Source organism: Plasmodium yoelii (assembly GCF_900002385.2).
Source record: "Plasmodium yoelii strain 17X genome assembly, chromosome: 2".
NCBI lineage: Eukaryota > Apicomplexa > Aconoidasida > Haemosporida > Plasmodiidae > Plasmodium > Plasmodium yoelii.
Genome location: NC_036174.2, coordinates 348,528 through 369,291, shown reverse-complemented (window position 1 = coordinate 369,291; position 20,764 = coordinate 348,528). Strand labels below are relative to the sequence as shown.

Sequence of the window (20,764 nt, the reverse complement as noted above, 5' to 3'; positions counted from 1 at the left end):
TGGGAATAAAATAATATATAATTCTTGTAAAAATCAAAAAAGTATATTTTAACACAACATATAGATAAACTAAATTTATCCAAATTTTTTTTTTTTTTTTCATTTAGTACTTCCAAAAATGATAGATGATAAATATTACAAAAAAATTATAATACCATTTAAATATTATATACTTATATATATTTTCTATTTCATATTTATGGGGTATAAAATGACGAATTTATTTGGTAAAGATATTTATTTTTAAGTTTATTTATTTACATTCAAATTAATTTAATTTATTAAGTCATTTGCAAATTATTGTGATTTAAAACCACCATGTTGTACCCCAAATGTGCGCAATATATAAAAAATATATATAATAATATATAAAAAATATATATAATAATATATAATAATATATATAAAATATATATAAATATATATAATAATATAATAGTATTGTCAAGAGTGTTTAAAAAAAAAATACAAAAATTTTGGAATATTTTTTTTGTTTGAGAAATAAAATTATTTACACACATTAATATATAATACTCTCAAGATAATGTAAATATTTAAAAAAAGGAAAAAATAAACATATATATACATATGTATAATTATATATATAAAATACTAGTCTGCTAACTACCATAACTAATATTTAAATTGCCTTACTTTATCTGTATTTGTATGTTCTTCATATTCACACATATATTATATATATGTAGCAGTATTACTGAACGTTATTTTTTTTTCCCGCTTTTTTGTAAATTTTTTTTTATTATTATAAAAACAAAAAAAAAAATGGACCATTACATATCGAACATAAATAATGATGGTAAATATGAGACTAATCAAAATTCGAATGCCAATAAAGTTTTCAATTTTAAGCTAGTTCTACTAGGTTATTAAAAATAAAGCGAAAAAAAAAACGAAAAAAAAACGAAAAAAAAACGAAATAAAACAAATAAAACGATGCCAATTTTGAGTTTTATCTATGTATAGTTATAACAAACATATATTCTCACACAATATAAATACACACATACATGTGTATATATCCTATATATGTATATTGTGTGTATTTTTACTTACATTATTATAAATATACATAAACAATTTTATTACATGACAATAATTCTTCTCATTCTTATATAATTAACATAGTAACAATATATTAGTTCATCTTTTTAAAACATAAAACTATTATTTTTTTTATAGGAGATACATCAGTAGGGAAATCATGTATAGTTGTTAGATTTGCCAAAAATGAATTTTATGAATATCAGGAATCTACTATTGGGGGTAAGTGGCATTATATATTAAAAAAATATGTCAAGAAAAATAGCGAAATATAATAATTACCATTCCTCAAACTAAATATTATCTTTCATACACAACCATACTTATCATGTATTCCTACTTTGAATTATTTTATTTTTTACACTTTAAAAGCTGCATTTATGACCCAACTAATTGATATTGGAGAATGTACAATAAAATTTGAAATATGGGATACAGCCGGGTTAAATTATATATTTATAATAATACAAAAAAAAACAAAATTAAAATAATAACATATATAAAAAAATTAAATATATTATGAGAATATCAACATTTTTTATATCTATCTTATATTATTATTCTCTTTTCATAGACAAGAGAGATATAGAAGTTTAGCGCCTATGTATTATAGGTAAACAAATTATTTTACAACACTAACTTTTTTAATCTATTTCAATCTACGCAATATTTTCATTCATTCATTCATATATATATTTTGTACACCATTTTAGCATTATGGCAATATGCACACAATTTACTTTTATTTTATAATCTAATAGGGGTGCCGCAGCAGCAGTCATAGTATATGACATAACAAATAAGAAATCGTTTGAAGGTGCAAAGGGCTGGATTCATGAATTAAAATCAGTGCATTCAAACGACATCGTAATAGGTTATATACATACATGTGCATGCATTCGTGTGTGTGCGTATATATTCTCCTTTTCAGTTATGCAAAATTTGTAAATAAGCATATTTATAATTTAATTTATCTTTTCTATTTTCAGCATTAGCAGGAAACAAGTGTGATTTAGAAAAAAACAGAGTTATTGACAAAGAAGTAAAAAAATAACAAATTATAAAATTTCCAATTACACACACAATTATTTCAATGTTCATAAAAAAAAGTGCATATATATTAATTGTTCATGTAAAAATAGCCTTGTTCATAAAAAAATGTGGTTATAATTCCATTAATATTTTTTTTTTTTATAGCTAGCTGAGTCCTTTGCTAATAGCAACAATATTTTGTTCATTGAAACATCGGCAAAAACGGGAACCAACGTTAACGATTTATTTTTGAAAATAGGTTTATACAAAAAACGTGAAAAATGGAGTCTATATATATATATGCATCAAATTATTTTGGAAAATATTTATCATATTCCCTTTTTTTTTTTTTATATAGCTAAAAAGCTACCTCGCAACAAAAAAGACAAAGATACGTTTGGTGGAATTCAGGTATAAAGAGAAAAAGTTGGATAAAATATAGAGACAGTTTTTTCACCCCCATTTATTTGGACAATTTCTATCTTTCTTATTTATTTATTTATACAGATTAACAATACTGAAGAAGCCTCTAAAAAATGTTGTTAATAATTTAAGAGAAAAAAGGCCTTTGAGAAAATATCAGGGACCAATAAACCCGCGCATATCATTCATATGTATAACTTATTTTAAGCACAATTTTTCCGTTGAAAAAGTGATAACAAAATATGATGAATATATTATAATTATTTATTTTTTTAAAGGTGTTATATATACCTAATTATATTAGGGCTAAAGAAAAAATGTTTATATTTTTGTGTATAAAGGTGGATAACACAAAATCAAATAATTTAAAAAAGCTTTTTTTAAAGTTTATAATTAATTTATTATTATTTCACTATTTTATTTTTATATATTTATTTGTTATATGTACATAATTTTTATTTATGCTTTTACATTGTTATGATCGATCATTTATTTATATTTTATCTTTTCCAATACCTTTTTATTTTTTCAATCAACTTTCTTAAGGTAACACCTTTTTTTTTGTTTCATTACAAGAACTTTTTATTGATACAAACAAATTGCATTTTGTATTATTATCCTCCCATATGTTCATATTTTTTTTTTTTATTATTTTGTAATTTTCTTTCCTTTCACAACTTTTTTATTTATATTTTCTTTAAATGAGGAATCAACTATTCCATACATTATTATTTTTTAATATTACTATTATACTATGTACATATATGTATTATTTTTATTTTTATTTTATGATTTTTTTCACTTTTATTTACTCCTTTTTGTTGAATTATATAATCACATTTCTACAAATAATTATAAAAAAAAAAAAAAAGCTATATAGCTACAAGTTCATGTAATATAGTTATTACCAATGTATGCACTATAAAATTATATACATGCATACATATATACATACATATATATATAGAAAGAAATAGAGAGAAAGGAAGAGTGGAAAGATCATAAATAAACAAAATGGAACATTTTTTTTTTGTGAAATTAAAAGTAGAATATATTATTGCATATATAGAAAGAAAAATAAAATAAATGAAAGTTATATATGTATGACTATGGGGTTAGGATGTAGCAATAATGGCTATACTCTCATTTGGTTTTAAAACTGTTATTATATTCCCTATACAAATGAATATATAAAAGGTTTTTTTGTTTTTTTCACACACTTTTTGATATTTTGTATTCTTTATATTTGTTTATTTTTTGTTTTATCTTTCACTTGGTGTTACTATGTATATGTGTATGATTTATAATACTCAAAATTGGGCATAAAAAAAAAAAAAAAAAAAAAAAAAAAAAAAAAAAAACATGTTAATACATTTCCTAATTTAATAATAAATACAGAACATGAATATTATTTGGGGAGTTTTGAGTTACATATTTTTTAATTACTACATATTTAAAGGATGTTATTATTTTGTATACTCTTTAAAGATATATAATTTTCAAAAAGATAAAATAATAAAACAAAAAGGAATTAATTTAGATGATAGACCTTTATATCGGAATGGGAAATTTGTTTGCACACAGAATAATATTAAGGACAATAAATTGTGTAAAAAAAAGGAAGAAAAAAAAAAAAAAAAATTCCAATTTATTTATACTAATTTTAAATCAAATAAAAAGGATGAAAATATTTCTCAAAAAAATATTATTTTTCCTTTGTTAAATTATTTTATTAAATCTACAAATGATACTAATAAAAGATGTTGTATAAAATCTATTTATAATGATGAAAAAAATGAAGAATATATTAACGTTAATAATTTAGACAAAATAAAAAAATATGAAAAAAATATAAATAAAAAAAATATACATTCTATATTTTTATGTGGTGGAATTGGAAAAAGAACTAAATTAGCATCAAGAAAGCAATTTTTACATTTAGACAATATTCCTCTTTTTATATATTCATTTAATTTATTTATAAAATGCAATTACATAAAATCAATAAGTTTAGTTTGTGATTCAACATTTTTTCCACATGTCATTAAAAGTATTAATAAATATAATTCTTTATTATTAAAAAAAAAAATTAAAAATAATTTTCTTAAAACAATTAATGATCATATATTAGAAAAGAAAAATAATTTAACGGAAATAAATACTGAGCATGGCCAAGATCCCAATATCTCTTTAAATTTGGATAAAATAAAAGATGAACAAAATGAAGTGCTAACTGAACATAATGAAGTGCAAACTGAACAGAATGAAGTGCTAACTGAACAGAATGAAGTGCAAACTGAACAGAATGAAGTGCTAACTGAACAGAATGAAGTGCAAACTGAACAGAATGAAGCACATATTTTGAATTATATAAAAGAAAATAAATATATAATATATGATAATGAAAAAAACAAGTGTATTTTTGATATGGAAGAAATATTAAATAATTTAAAAGAAAAAAATGTTAATAAAAAAAAATATAAAATAAAACCAAAAGACATTGATACAAATAGATATAAACTAATAACCATTGTAGATAGTGGAAATGAACGAATAGACTCTTTTTTAAATGCTCTTAAATTTTTAAATATATATGAAAATAATCAAGAATATATTTATAATGTTTTAGAAAATTATTGGAAAAATAATCCTCATTTAAATTCGAAGTTTAATATCGAATTCGGTTATAACTGTTCACTTAAGGGAGACAAATTGAAAAAAAAAAAAAAAAAAAATGATCAAGATGGGAATGGGAATGGTGAAGATGAAAATGATGGAGATGCAAATTATAAAAATGTTGAAGATGAAAGCCTTGGTAAAAAAAAAAAAAAAAAAAAATATATTACGGACATATTAATTCATGATGGAGCCCGCCCCTTTCTTTCAGAATTTGATTTTTTTAATTTAGTGTATCAATCAAGTTTAGGAAAAAATGTTATTTTAGGAACAAAAGCAACAGATACCATAAAATTATTAAAAAATAATAAAAAAGAAAAAGATGAATATACATCAATAAAAAAAAATATAGATCGAAAAATAATATTTCAGGCTCAAACCCCACAAATATTTGAAAGCAAAACCTTATTAAACATTTTACAATATTTTATATCTCCTTCAAATTATATAACTACAAATAGTAATAAATCAGTTAACAAAAATAAGCAATTAAAAAATACATCACAATTTACAGATACATCTTCTATAGTTCAATATTTTACTAAAAATAAAATCACAATATTGCAAGCAACATTTCCAAATTTTAAAATAACAAATCCTACAGATGTTTTTCAATCTGTTTTTTTTATGAAATATATTTATAATAATAATGCAAGCAATGATATTTATCGCAGTTTATTTAAAGACGAATATATCAATTCTGATTCGAGCTATATATTAACAAACCAATTTAACAATTTCTTTTTTTATAATTCTCTAAATAAAAAACAAAAAATTCTCTATCAACGTTTTTACTATAGGCATCTCTCTAACGACGCACTGCGCCAGATTTGAAGCTAAAAATGGAGCGTAATAATACCAACTTTGGCCATTTTGAATAAGCCAATCTGCATATTTACATACGAAATAAACTATCCCTCAATGACTAGCCATTTATATGTATACATAATTCATATCAATATAAACATATTTTTATTATTTATAATTCTCTACTATTTCAAGAATATTTTGCAAAAAAAAAAAATATATGATATACATTTCAAACCATTTCTTTGTCTATTTATGGTAATTTTTTTTTTTTTTTTTTTTTTTTTTTACACAATAATATTTTCATATATCAGTTTTATTTAATAAATGTTTATTTACCTACCGATAAATATATATTTCTTAAATAGCAAATTTCATTTGTTTATTATTTTCTTTAAATATTATATATTCATTACAAACACATGAAATGTGCATATTTATTTGCACGCTTATATTTAATCGTATAATTGTATTTTTTATCTTTATTTTTTATCCTTACTTTTTATCCTTATTTTTTATCCTTATTTTTTATCCTTATTTTATATCCTTATTTTTTATCCCTAATTTTTTTTGTTAAATTCTCCAAAAGACATAATTTTTTTTTTAAGTTATATTTTAAAAAGTGATATCTTCGATTTAATTTGGCTTGACATTTAACAAGCGCTAATGTAAAATAGTATTAGCAATAAAAGGAATATTATTTTTCCAATTTCCTCTTATTTTGAATAAAAAAATATCGCATAAGAATATCGCATAAGAATATCACAAAAAACATCGCATAAAAATTATTGTTTTAATTATTGTTTAATTATTTTTTTAATTATTGAAATGGTGAGGTGTTGAAAAAAGGTATATCTTATGTATGTAGTATTATATATGTATGCAGTATTACGACGTATTACGATTATAACAATCTTTTCGAGGTGGATCCGAAAAAGAAATTATTTACACACTTTTGTACAATTATAATAAAACAATACTTATACCTTGACACAATAAGTAGATGAGAATAAAAATAATATATGACAAAATTCATTTTTTTTAATTATTCCTTTCAAAAAAAATTAAATACGAATTTCGGTAAAAATATTTTCCTTTTATAAAATTGTTAAAATAAAGTCACCACCATATTATCATATCACAAATATATTAATGCGTATTTTAATTGAGATTAATTAAAATGAATAGAAAAAATCAAAATATGATAAGAAGCGCAAATAATCGCAATAAAAGAAATGAATTAAATGATGAACAAAAGTTAGAAATAAAAGAAGCCTTTGACCTTTTTGACACAAATGGAACTGGTAATTACCAAAAAAAATAAAAAAATACCAAAAAAATACCCAAAAAAAAATAGTGTGTAATGTATAAAATATATGGAGTAAGAACATATCTTTGTTTGATATTACACCTGGGGAAATAAAATGTTACACATTTAAATATAATATAATAATTTTATAATTGTTTGTTTTTCCCCTTTTTATTTCCTATTGATTTAATCGGCATATAGGCAGAATTGATGCAAAAGAATTAAAAGTGGCTATGAGAGCCTTGGGTTTCGAGCCAAAAAAGGAAGATGTAATAAAATAAAAAGAAATAACAATTATGTGCATGTATAAACAAGTTAAATTAACAATAAATATGTTTGAAAAAAAAATACCAATCAAATATGAAAATATATTTAATTTACAAACTAAATAAAAAAATACCATATAATTAGTGAAAAAATAAAACAAAATCAAATCCATTTTTAACTATAAAACCATAGTTATACATATTATTCATCCTCTTTGTCTTTTTTTTTTTTTTTTTAAAAGATACGAAAAATAATATCTGATGTTGATAAAGACGGATCAGGTACTATAGATTTCAATGATTTCTTGGATATAATGACAATAAAAATGGTAATTATTATACATTAAAAAAAAATTTTGAATATTATGGTTGCTCTTTTTTTTTTTTTTTTCTTCACCGAATTTATTATTTATTTTATTCCATTTCTAGAGTGAAAGAGATCCAAAGGAAGAAATATTGAAAGCCTTTAGATTGTTTGATGATGATGAAACTGGAAAGATATCCTTCAAAGTAATTTTCACATAAAAAAAAAAAAAAATTATTTTAGCTAGCTCCATTTTAGCTATTTTTTATTTGTGGCTATTTATTTTTGTTTATTTTTAGAACTTAAAGCGGGTTGCCAAGGAGCTCGGCGAAAATATAACTGACGAGGAAATCCAAGAAGTATGTGAATAAATTATGCATTAATAGTCACTGTTTTCTATTACATATCAAAAATTTTCAAATCATAAGATATATATGTATAGTTGTAATACTTTGTGCAAGTCGAATAAATTTGCCTGACTTGTTCATATTTTTTTTTATTTTTCCAATACCTATTTGAAAATATGCGGCATGCACACATAATATATATACACACACAACTGGTATTGTTTTTGAAAATATTGCCTTTAATTTTTTATGTACATATTTTATTTTTACTTTTTCATTTGTTCTAATAGATGATTGATGAAGCAGATCGAGATGGAGATGGGGAAATAAACGAAGAAGAATTTATGAGAATTATGAAGAAAACAAATTTATTTTAAAATTAGAATTTTTTTTTTTTATGTAACTGTCATATCTTTATCATTGAAAAACTCAATACTTGTGATTTTTATATGTATTAACAAATACATATATATGTGTATGTATATATTTCAAAATAAGTTGCATTATCTTGTTTTTATTCCTTTTTTTGAATACTAAATACTGTAATTCACAACTATATTTTATCATATTTTTCTTTTTATATAACCATTTATAATTTTATAAAAATACAAAAAAATTCATAAGTTGGTTATTTTCTTCCCTTTTTGGGGTTAAATTTAATATCATCGGTAATCTCAATTTTTTTTTTTTTTTTTTTAAACTGTTTTTTTCGTGGATGTGAAAATTGTTCAGGACTATTTTTTTCAATTTCATTAATTCTATCATCTAACATGTCTAATAATAATTCATCGAATATTAACAAATTCTCATAAATACTTTTAACAATTTTTAAATATTCTAATTTTGTATCAAAAATAATTTTTTGAATGCAAATAGAAAAATCAACAAATAGGTTAATATCTCTAATATGTAAAAAAGCATAAGACCATATAATTTTTATTAGCATCTCATTGCGTTCTCTTGAATAGATATAATTTTTATTTTGAATTCTATATCTTAAATATGGGATTAATAAAATGAATAATTCTTTTACTAAATTATTGTTCATGTTTATTTTTGCTAAACTATATATTAATTTATATATCATAACATTTGAGAGTGAACTTAAATTAAATTGAGGTTGTATAAGATCGTTCATATTGTTAGTTTTATTATATTTTGGAATATCAATAGATTGTTTTTCTTTATCCCTTTTATATCTTCCCTTTGTATTTTCATCTATTATATAACTGTATCCATTAATAGATATACATTTATTTTTAAGAATGTTAGTAGCAATTCCTTCTTTAGTCTTTTTATTAAAAGATTTGATATGAATTGGTTTTTTGCTATCCCATTGTATTTGTATATTTATTTTATTTTTAATTTTTTTTTCATAATTTTTTATATTTTTATTTTCATTAATTGTATTTATAATAATATATTCCATAAATTTATTTAATTTTTCTTTATTTTTTTGAAATGTACAATTAAGTATAACTATGTTGTAAAATATTTCAACAAAATGATATAAAGATAATTTGTGTAAATGATAATTATATATATTAAAAAATAAATATTCTAAACTATTTATATCTCGTAAATCTGAAAATTTATTAAAAAAATATAATATATATTTTGTTTCCATAGATATTATATTTTTCAAAATTTTTGCAATAGACTCTTTATACAAAGTTGATGTTAATTTTATTTTATTTACATTTTTTATTTCAGGTTTAAGTTCTTTATTTTTTTTATTTTTTATAAGAAAATTTAAAAAAAGTGTGCAATCATAGACACTCAAATTTTCTATTGTACTATCTTTAATTATTTTCAAAATGTTCATATTATTTTCGGCATTTTTTTTCTCGATAATTTCTTCATAAAATATAGATTTTTTGTAAGTACTGGTTCCCATATTTATTATTTCATTTCGTCGTTTTTTATTTCCCCAATAACACACATTTCCCACTTTGTTTTGAAGTTTGTTATTCCCCACTTTATTTTGAAGTTTGTTATTTCCCCCACATTTTAGCTCATTTTTTCTGCGACTAGCCAAATAATATCTTTTAAAAAAAATAAAACAATTTAACGTTCTTACATTATTTACCTTACACCATATCATGTCGTAGAAAAAACAAATTATTCCTTTTTCAGAGGAACGTAAATAAAGCCAGCTCAAAGCATGTATGAATAAATGGGGCTACATGTGGTTACATATAAATGGCAAACTAAAAATGGAAAACTGCAAATGTACAAAATATATAAGTATGGGGTTTGGCAAAATGTACAAAATATATAAGCATGGGGTTTGGCAAAATGTACAAAATATATAAGCATGGGGTTTGGCAAAATGTACAAACTATATAAGCATGGGGTTTGGCAAAATTGTAAACATGTGCATAAAGAGGTATAAAAAAATTGGGAAAAAATATGTATAGTATATGCTGAGAAAATATCGAAAAAAAAAAATAATAAAAATTATGAAAAAAACATATATAAACAAAAAAGATAAATATGAATAATATGTAGGTTAAAATTATATAGAAATATATATGCATATATTATGCATATGCAATTGAGAGAAATAAAAAATGTATAGAGGAAATAAAATCAGAGTTGGAACGCTAAATATTTTCAATAAATTTTACTATAATACTACTAAAAGGGTTTTAAGCAGTTCATTTGAATATGTGAATAATACCGATCGTAGAAATTTACTTTATAATTATTTACTTAACAATTCACTTGATATAATATGTTTACAAGTATGAAATTTATTTAATTATAAAACAACAAAATTAGTCAACTATTTTGTTGTCATATACATAGTGTATATATTGATAGTCTGCTTATTTTATAAACACTGATAAAATAATAAATTAAAAATGTTAATCAATAAAATGTTCATTTTATATATTTTATTAACATGTTCAGGAAGTGGACTCATTTATGATAAATAATATTAATGTAAAATTTCGGGATTTTGGTTTTGCCTTTGATTTTCCATCAAATTATATTACACCGTCAGCTAATAGTAACAACTGCTGTATTATTTATAAGTAAAACATAAAAGTGCGAAAAAAAAAAAACTATAAAAGAGAATATAATCATATCAATATAGTCATATCAATATAGTCATATCAATATAGTCATATCAATATAGTCATATCAATATAGTCATATCAATATAGTCATATCAATGTAATCATTTTTCTCTTCTTTATTTTTAGAAAAAATTTCAAATTGTTAAGCAAAAAAAATTTCGATCTTAATGAATCAGTACAAAAATATTTCGCAAAATATTCCTCAGAAAGCCAGTGTGAGGTAATAATTGGAGAAATATATTTTATATTTTTTTTAAATGTGTTGAAATTATTTTATTTGATATTACACACACTTTACTTATTTCTGCTTACCCTAGATACAAGATGCATTTTTAATAGAGTTGAAAAAGAGACAAAGTCTTGCCACTATGATTATACTCGAATTGGCTGTATTAAAAGAAAATAAAAAAATAAAAAAATAAAAAAATAAAAAAATAAAAAAAAATAAAAAAAATATGTATATAATACATTTATGTATACTTATTTACCTTACTTGTTAATAAATCACCTTAACGGTTAATATATTTTTATTAAATTTTTTCAAAAAAAGAGCAACACATTTATAGGAATATGCAATTGTCATATACATTGGAATCCTTCGTATCCTGATATCAAATTATTTCATACCTATTTAATTATAAAAGAATTTTATGAATTTATTGAAAATAATTTTCCTGATTTTCCACTTATTCCGTTATTATTAGTTGGTGATTTTAATTCTACACCATTTTTGGTACATACTTTTAATTATGTTCACTTTTTTTTTTGTATATATATACTATACCATTATTATATAAATTTTTTTTTTTTTTTTCAACTATTTAAGAAATCAGACAAAAATTTGAAAGGACCTTCTATATTCAGTGGTGTATACGAGTAATATGAAATAAAACAAAACAAATTTAAATATTATAAAAATGTGAAAATTTTACATGATCATATTTTTTCTTTTAAAATATAGGTTGGTAACCACAGGGAGATTGTCGAAAAGTCATGAACATCATCCAGTAAAAAAAAATATATATTTATAATTTTTTATATTTATAATTTTTTACATTTATAATTTTTTACATTTATAATAACATGCACACCAAATTTTATATACAACATATTTTTAATTATTAGGCTGTGCTACGAAAAAATACAAAATTGGAAATATATCCCGATTTAGTTGTAGACCCGTTTAAAAGCATTTTCAATGATGTAAAAATCGACAATTTTTAAAAATATTATCACTATTTTACCATGTTACTATATATATATTAAAACTATAATAATAGGAAAATATTATTTTATGTATACAAAAATTTGACATTTTTTTTTCTTTGTTATTATTAGTTAAATGGAAAGGAACCTCTTTTTACAAACAAAACTAAATCGTTTAGCGGATGCATTGACTATATTTTCTATAAAGGCCTCGTTCCTTTATCTGCTCAAATTGTTCCAAACGACATAGAGTAAGTAGATAAATAATAAATCACAAATAATAAGTATATTATAATATATTATAATATTATATTTTATATGGATGTGTACAACTTTATACATACTTTATTTTTTATTTCTTAACAGGCATATCGAAAGTTTGCCAACACCAAAATACCCGTCAGATCATGCTCTACTAATATCAGATATATTTATTGTTTAAATTTTGTCAAAATATTACAAAAAAGAGAGAAATAAAATATAAATAATTGCTAATATTATACAATTTATTCACATGTGTGTATATAAATTTATTAAAAGAAATACCATATCTAATTTTTAAATTAATAATTGTCTTAACAATTTTTATGTTACCATTACGCCATTATTTATTTTCCCCATAATTTTTTATTTTATTTCCCCCACAATTTTTTATTTTATTTTCCCCATATAATAAGAAATATCACACAGATATTGTTATTAAAAATAAATGACATAAAATATCATCTACAACATGTTTTATTATTTTATTTTTTTGAATATTTTGAAACTATTAAATAATTACATAAATTTGTTTTATCATTTTTATATTATTTGTTATATTCTTTTAAATTGGGTATTATATATGTAATATATTATCATATCCCTTTGTTACATATTAGTTGAGTAAAAAATAAAAACAAACTTTTCTAAAATTAACCAAATAAATGAATTTCAAATAAAATACTTTGATAATATGCAAATTTTATCAAAAAAAATTATCCATGTTTAAGATAATTGCAATGTGAAATAAAAAATAATAAGCAACTTTAACAAAATAGCAAAAGGCGAAAATGCTATGATATGTTCATTTCCCTATATATTGTACATAAAGATTATTCATATGTTTTAATATATGCACACTATATTTTTAATTAAAAAAATATATATTTATAATATTGGCTATATAGTATAAAAATAATATAAAGGCAATTAATAAAAAGAGGAATAAAATAATAGTATTTTTTCCCTACTATTAATTAACACAATTTTTGCCAAAAGGAAAGATAAGCATATTAGTTTATTTTATTTATTAAAAATTTTTTTTAGAAGATATAAAAATAATTAAAACATAAATTTGTATATACATATTATATATATGTGTGCGTAGTAATAAAATAGTGTGAATATTTAAAACATGAAAGAAAATATGCTTTTTAATAACAAAAGGTTTTAGTAAAATTAATAGGTTTGCCTAGGAAAAGTACCACAAAATACTGGCAAGGAAATTGAACATTTATACGATATATATAATATCGTATTAACAAAATAATCTTTAACAAAGAAAAAAAATATAACAGATTTTTATAAAACAACAAATAATTTTAGTATACAAAACATACATAATATTTCACACTTATTTACAAGACACACATAAGTTTAAACCAAAATGTACAGGAGATATATTTGGAGTAGTATTTTCCGTGATGTTAATTATAGATTTAAGAAATTATACCATTCATTTTATTATGCACAAAGTCATATAAAATATGTCATGTTAATATTATTTCCTGGAGTTATATGGTCAACTAGATATAGAGCAGATACAAAATTGGGATATTTTTTTTATATCAATGATGAAAAATTATATCCTCGTATAAATGATGATAATAATAATAATGATAATTATATTGATAAATATATGAATTATACAAAAAAATTAGTAAATAATCAAAAATGGGTTAATGGTACAAAATTTTATTTAAATGATGATATAACTGTTCAAGACGCAAAAAAAATTATTTATAAAAATGAAGAAAATATTCCTAAAAATATTAAACTTGGATGTAAAGGAAGAATGATGGATGATAATGATAACTTAGCTTTAGCAGTTAGAGCTTTTTGTAAAAGAGACCCCAAAATAATTATTTGGGAGGATGAGCATGCTCAGTTTGTTTAAAAGTTATATATTTAACTTTATTTTTATATTTAACTTTATTTTTATATTTAACTTTATTTTTATATTTAACTTTACTTTATTTTTATATTTAACTTTATTTTATTTTTACATTTTTTTATTTTATTAAAACAATGAACAAACTTCGCCACTAACCATGGGGATATTTTTATCTTATCAAAATATCATATATAATAACAAAACTGTATAGTTGTGATTGTCTACAATCAGCACTGTTCTACCATTATATTATATTATTTTATATTATTTTATATTATTTTTTTTTATTTTTTTTTTTTTTTTTTTTTTTTTTTCCATAATTAGCTAGCTGATTTTTTAGATATATATTGCGTATATCCATTAAATTTAAAAATGGCTATTCCATAAATAAAGTAAAACAAAACATAATATTTTGTAAATCATATTTTATATATTAAGTGTATATATATACACACACTTATTACTAAGAATATAGTAATATATATTTTTTTAAATACCTTTTAATTTTTATGATATATATATATATGTATTTTTTTTTAAAATATTTTGCACACACACACATATATTTATAACTGTATTATATGTAACAATTTTATAAATTATGTGCAAACTTATAGAATGATAATAGTTAAAAAGATATATAACCAAATGAGATAAATAAAAAAGTAAATAACATTGTATTTTTTCGAATATATAGATAGAATTATTAACATTATAAACCTAAAAAGAGATATGTACATTTATTTATGTGATTTATTTATGTATAAATTTTTAGGAATGAAAGTAAATTTTAAAAGAATAATCTCAACAAAAATGAATTAATCAATAAAAGGTGAGTTTAAAAAAAAAAAAAAAAAAAAGTAATTATAAATAAATCATAATCTTAATTTTTCATAAGAATATTTGTTTTTATATATGAATAAATTAAATTCGTATATAAAATATATGATTAAAAAGAAAAAAAAATTATATATTTTTTAAAAGATCTATAATGGGCCAATGCTTGAAAGAAGAACTGGTAAAAACATGGAAGAATATATTACTGAAAAAAATAAAACCTACAAATGTAAAAAAAATGAGAAATGAATGAGAAATGAGAAGAGAACATAAAGGAAAAGGGGGAAATATAATATTTATTCCCACATAAGACATTTTTTTTCAAAATGGTAACATATGTATGCCAAACATTTGAAGCGTCTCTCTTTTTCTGCACTTACCAAAGATAGTGTTTGAAAGAATATGACAGTAAAATCTTTGTTTGAAAAAAACAATGTACTTATAATACACCAAGTTGATAAACCGCTGTGTAAAACAGGTCCCATCATCAAATACAAACTTTCCTTCATCCTGAGAAACGAAAATGGCCATGAAAAAATGAAGCAAGACAAGATAAGATGAGGCAAGACAAGACAAGATATATGGCAACGCTTTATTTTCGCATTTCAGGTTTCGTAAAAATTATTACTTTTCATTCCGAGTTCTTCCGACACTGTGCGTAAACGCCTGCACAATGTGCGACGTATGATCGATAGAAAAACCTGAACAGAAAAAGCAAAATATTTTTGTAAAAAAAAAAGGTAAAAAAAAGTGTAAAAAAAAGTGTAAAAAAAAGTGTAAAAAAAAGTGTAAAAAAAAGGTAAAACGTTAGGGGGCATGTACAACCAGATTTAAACTCACCAATTGAAAGGACAAGAATAACCATGGAAATAATATTAACTGTTATTCCGCACAAACACATGAATCCAAAAATGGATAAATCAATAAGTAATATAATCAAGGCTATGATAAAACATGAACTAAAACCTTCAACAATATATGCAGTTACAAATAATATAGTAAAAATAGTTATTCCCATAGTTTTGAGAGTTATATCCATAATTATTTCGTCGGTTTCATAAAAGATAGAACTTATATGAAAACAAAGTAATTGTATATTTTCATCTTCAATTTTTGCAATTTCGTTACATTTTTTTAGCCACAAAGATGAATATTCTGAATCATCTGTATTTTTTTGTACATATTTAAATCTCCATGCTACTAATTTTTTATTTAAAAATATAAAATCATCTTTAAACATATTTCCTGTATAATCATATTTAACCCAATTAACAAAAGTATTATAGAATACCTCAGGATCTTCATTTTCCAATTGTTTGCTATTATTATTTACAAAAAAGTTAAACCCATTTGATATACCCGCTATGAAATCTTGTTTATCCAATTTTTCATGAACTTGTTTTAATTTTTCATGAATTGCAGTTTTTTCCCATTTTATATTTGTATTTGCGGGTTCAACATCTAAAGGTTCTTCTTCTTCTTCTTCATCCTCATCCACATTATTTGAAAATGAAAAAGATAAATAAGAATTTGATATATCATCATTAAAATATTGTTTACGTAATTTTCGATACTTATTTATAAAATTCTTATCAAAATAATACACTTCAATTACATCTCCAAGATTTGGAAAATGTATCGCTCTTTGTTCAATAAACATTCGAATATATGAATCTGATGGGAATGCTTTAACATATCTTATTCCTTTTTTAATAAATGTACAACCATAAATTGATAAGATAATAATAAATGTAAATAATAAATATACTATTGTTTTTCCTATTCTAGATGATAAAAATGGTATATAATAATTTTTGATAAGTTTGCGAAAACATTTTCCGATATTTCCTTTTGGCTCTTTATATATATATTTATAAAATAATACATTATCATGAGAACTTAACATATATATTTTTTTATTTTCACAATCTTTTGTTTTATTTCGATTCCCTTCTTCATTATTGTTATATACATCTTTATTATGTCCACTCTTTGAACAATCATTTTCATCATCTTTAAAATTCTGAGTTGCATTACTATTATTTAAACAAGATGATGAAATGTCGTTTGATATTTGTAACACAGAGCTACTTGAATTTACTTCAATACTTCTTAAATCCTTTTCTAAATCATTTTGTGATGGATAATTGTTATTTATTTTTGTATTATCATCTTCTATTGTTCTTCCACTTGATTCTATATGACCATCTCCAACAGATGCATTAATATTATTATCTCTTATATTAATATCACCTTTTATATTATAATGAGAATAAATATTTGACTTATCATGTTCAGGTTTTTGTTTGTTTTGATTAGGATTTGAAGGATAAACTTTAGATGTAGAACCTTGTGTATTTTTCTTCGAATTATTATCAGAATTTGTAATACATTTTGAAGTATCTTTATAATTTCCTCGATGTTTTGAAGTTTGTTTGCACCCTTTAAGATCTCGACCCCCAGGAGCGACATCCACGATAGTGCACTGATCATCTTTATTCTTTGATTTAGAAGAAGGTTTATTTTTCTTATTATTAATAGATTCTTCAAAAAGATATAAATTATGAATCCATTGATAAATTGAAAGACTTTCATATTCAGCACATGCTTTTTCTTGTTCTTCTTCAGTTAATATATCTAATGACAATTCATTATTATTAGATACTGAATTATTTATTTTATTTCGTGAATCTTTACAAAAACAAGAAGATACTAAACTAATAATTGGTGAAAATATATTTTTTTTTTCTTTTTCTAAACGTGCTTCTATACATAATATACTAACTAAAATGGTAATAACCAAAATATAACTGAAAAATAATGCACTTGTAGTAAATAAGGAAAAACTATAAATAGCATAAAATGGAGACACTGCACTAATTAAAAAAGCAATAACATTAGTTAAGGTTGTTACTGTAATTGCTACTGCACTATCTCTTAAACACATCTGAATCCTTTTTCTATCATCTTTAATCATAAATAATAAAGAATATGAATTAATAATCACAAATACATCATCGACACATACTCCTATAACTAAAAAAGGAACAGTTTCTGCAGGTGGTACAGCTTTAACTCCTATAAAAAATAAAAACCCTGAACCCGCCAAATATCCTAAAAATCCACAAAATATTCCAACAATAGCACAAAGAGGTTTACTTCTATACAAAACAGAAGTAACATTATTAAATAAAACATAAATAAAAATAAAAAAGATACCAATTAAAAATAATAACATTGTTAATTTATCTAATTTAGATATTCTATCAACTTCATCTTCAAAACTTCGTTCAGCAAAAACATGAAAACGAACATATCCTGGATTACCATCATTTGTTTCTTCATCATTATTTATTACATGATTAATATTATAATTTCGAACATAATCAATTAATTTTTTTTCAAAAGCTAAAACATATGGTTCATATGTATGTGAATTATGTAAATTTAATATAGTTACTAAAGAATTTGTATAATTTATAACATAATTAGATCCATTTTGTGTATATTTAGGGTTTCCTAATATTGATTTTAAAACCATACCTTTATATGATTTTCTATTTACATAAAAATTTAAATTATCAACTTTTATTGGATCACCAATTTTTGCATTTCCATTCTCATAATACAAAAATATTGAACTTTTTTCACATTGTCCATATTTTTTTTGACAAAGATCATTTAATTTAAATTTTATTTCTTTTTTTACTGATTCACTTGCAGTTCTTAAATTTACATCTAATTTTTTATCTTTAAAAACATTTTTTAATATACATCTATCATTTTTTACTAATAATGGGGGTATATAATATGGAGGATAAAATACATCATTTTCAAATTCTTCAAAAGTTGGTGCTACTTTTTCTTCTTGTGGAATTATTATTTTTTTTTTTCCTTTATGTGAAGTAAATAATTTTTTTAATATTCCTATTTTGTCATATAAAAAATCTATACCATTTTTTAATTTTGTTCTTAAATCGGTATATTCTACATCTTCATTAATATTATTTTCTTCTTCATCTTCTTCATCATCTTCGTCATAATCATCATCGTCATCGTAATCATCATCATTTGTATCTGCATCTGTATCTGTATCTGTACCTGCATCTGAACCTGAACCTGCATCTGTATTATTTTTTTTTTTTTTTTTAAAAGGCAACAAATTATTTAAAGAAAATTTTAAATTTAAAGAAGATAAACTTGGTTTCCAATCGTAATTAGCATTAGGATCTATATTTTTATTAAATTTGTCAAACACTTTTTTTGCAACTTCGGTTTGCTCAACATCTATATTATCATCTATTTTACATTCAAGAATTTCAGAACAATCTACTTGTATATCAAAAATGTTATCTTCAAATTTTTTTAATTCAGTTAAAATGTGTTCTTGTAACAAATTAAAATTAGATTCTACTAAAATAATTGCATTCCTATTTCTATGAAAAAAATCATTTATCATTTTACCATTATCATATGTGTAAGCATTTGCTATAGAATATAATTTAAATACATCCTTTTCATTTTCTTTATAATAAAACCCTGTAGATAATAATCCACATCCAAGCAAACTAAAAAATATTATCGTATATGGTCTATCATATACAAAACCCGCATATTTATATAAGCAATTTGAAAATGTGTTTAGTGAATAATGTTTTATTTTACTGATAAATTCTCCTATTTTTCTGAAAAACATTTTTTTCTACACCTTTCCATAAAATATTAATTAAAAAGAAAGGAATATTATTAAAACATATGCTTTAAAATTCTTTAGATCTTATCATGTGATGGCATATGTTTATTTATATATTTTAGAAATCTAAATTTTTTTTTTTTTTTTTTTGTTTCCTTAGTGAATACATCTAATTATATACCAACAAATATGCCATACATATGATGCATACGCTTCTTCTTATTTATTTATTTATGAAAATGTGTTAAAAACAAATTAAAAATATATAGCATCATATTTATACATTTGTAAAAATCATATAATTCAAGAAGCCAAACATAATGCGGTTCTCATAATTAATTCAAAAGAAGTAATAAAAACGAATAAATAGACAAAATAATTTTAAAAAAACGAATAAAAACAAAATATTTATATCTTTTTATCTTTCTTAAATATACAAAATAAAATTGTGCATATATAAACAAATGTAGTATAGTCTAACACAAATAAACAAATGTGCTAAATAAAATAATAATTATACAAATTATTTATCATCCTTCTAAAACACTTACGTATTGCGAT

The 20,764-nt window shown here is 21.7% G+C and overlaps 7 protein-coding genes across 7 annotated transcripts; 5 read left to right on the top strand and 2 right to left on the bottom strand.

Moving 5' to 3' along the window:
* Positions 1 to 783: 783 nt before the first annotated feature.
* Positions 784 to 2,640, top strand: PY17X_0207900 (ras-related protein Rab-5C, putative; the record flags this gene model as incomplete). Its single annotated transcript, XM_022957952.1, has 9 exons — positions 784 to 883; positions 1,201 to 1,284; positions 1,435 to 1,504; positions 1,637 to 1,675; positions 1,824 to 1,936; positions 2,052 to 2,104; positions 2,260 to 2,353; positions 2,453 to 2,505; positions 2,602 to 2,640. 9 exons carry the CDS (start codon positions 784 to 786, stop codon positions 2,638 to 2,640), a joined length of 645 nt encoding a protein of 214 aa, XP_022811358.1.
* A 1,278-nt stretch (positions 2,641 to 3,918) lies between these two features.
* Positions 3,919 to 6,027, top strand: PY17X_0207800 (2-C-methyl-D-erythritol 4-phosphate cytidylyltransferase, putative; the record flags this gene model as incomplete). The annotated part of the gene is made up of 1 exon (XM_022957951.1): positions 3,919 to 6,027. The coding sequence occupies one exon, from the start codon at positions 3,919 to 3,921 to the stop codon at positions 6,025 to 6,027; it is 2,109 nt and encodes a 702-aa protein (XP_022811357.1).
* Positions 6,028 to 7,180: 1,153 nt separating this feature from the next.
* PY17X_0207700 (centrin-1, putative) lies at positions 7,181 to 8,603 on the top strand (the record flags this gene model as incomplete). Its single annotated transcript, XM_022957950.1, has 6 exons — positions 7,181 to 7,304; positions 7,511 to 7,578; positions 7,818 to 7,904; positions 8,005 to 8,085; positions 8,179 to 8,238; positions 8,517 to 8,603. 6 exons carry the CDS (start codon positions 7,181 to 7,183, stop codon positions 8,601 to 8,603), a joined length of 507 nt encoding a protein of 168 aa, XP_022811356.1.
* A 251-nt stretch (positions 8,604 to 8,854) lies between these two features.
* On the bottom strand, positions 8,855 to 10,330 carry PY17X_0207600 (conserved protein, unknown function; the record flags this gene model as incomplete). Its single annotated transcript, XM_022957949.1, has 1 exon — positions 8,855 to 10,330. The coding sequence occupies one exon, from the start codon at positions 10,328 to 10,330 to the stop codon at positions 8,855 to 8,857; it is 1,476 nt and encodes a 491-aa protein (XP_022811355.1).
* A 469-nt stretch (positions 10,331 to 10,799) lies between these two features.
* PY17X_0207500 (endonuclease/exonuclease/phosphatase) lies at positions 10,800 to 12,960 on the top strand (the record flags this gene model as incomplete). Its single annotated transcript, XM_722162.1, has 10 exons — positions 10,800 to 10,973; positions 11,143 to 11,267; positions 11,439 to 11,532; positions 11,630 to 11,701; positions 11,863 to 12,045; positions 12,139 to 12,188; positions 12,274 to 12,319; positions 12,438 to 12,515; positions 12,651 to 12,769; positions 12,885 to 12,960. The coding sequence occupies 10 exons, from the start codon at positions 10,800 to 10,802 to the stop codon at positions 12,958 to 12,960; spliced, it is 1,017 nt and encodes a 338-aa protein (XP_727255.1).
* A 1,206-nt stretch (positions 12,961 to 14,166) lies between these two features.
* PY17X_0207400 (ATP synthase-associated protein, putative) lies at positions 14,167 to 14,676 on the top strand (the record flags this gene model as incomplete). The annotated part of the gene is made up of 1 exon (XM_722163.2): positions 14,167 to 14,676. The coding sequence occupies one exon, from the start codon at positions 14,167 to 14,169 to the stop codon at positions 14,674 to 14,676; it is 510 nt and encodes a 169-aa protein (XP_727256.2).
* A 983-nt stretch (positions 14,677 to 15,659) lies between these two features.
* Positions 15,660 to 20,206, bottom strand: PY17X_0207300 (Niemann-Pick type C1-related protein, putative; the record flags this gene model as incomplete). The annotated part of the gene is made up of 4 exons (XM_022957947.1): positions 15,660 to 15,731; positions 15,891 to 16,020; positions 16,139 to 16,211; positions 16,351 to 20,206. 4 exons carry the CDS (start codon positions 20,204 to 20,206, stop codon positions 15,660 to 15,662), a joined length of 4,131 nt encoding a protein of 1,376 aa, XP_022811354.1.
* Positions 20,207 to 20,764: the final 558 nt, after the last annotated feature.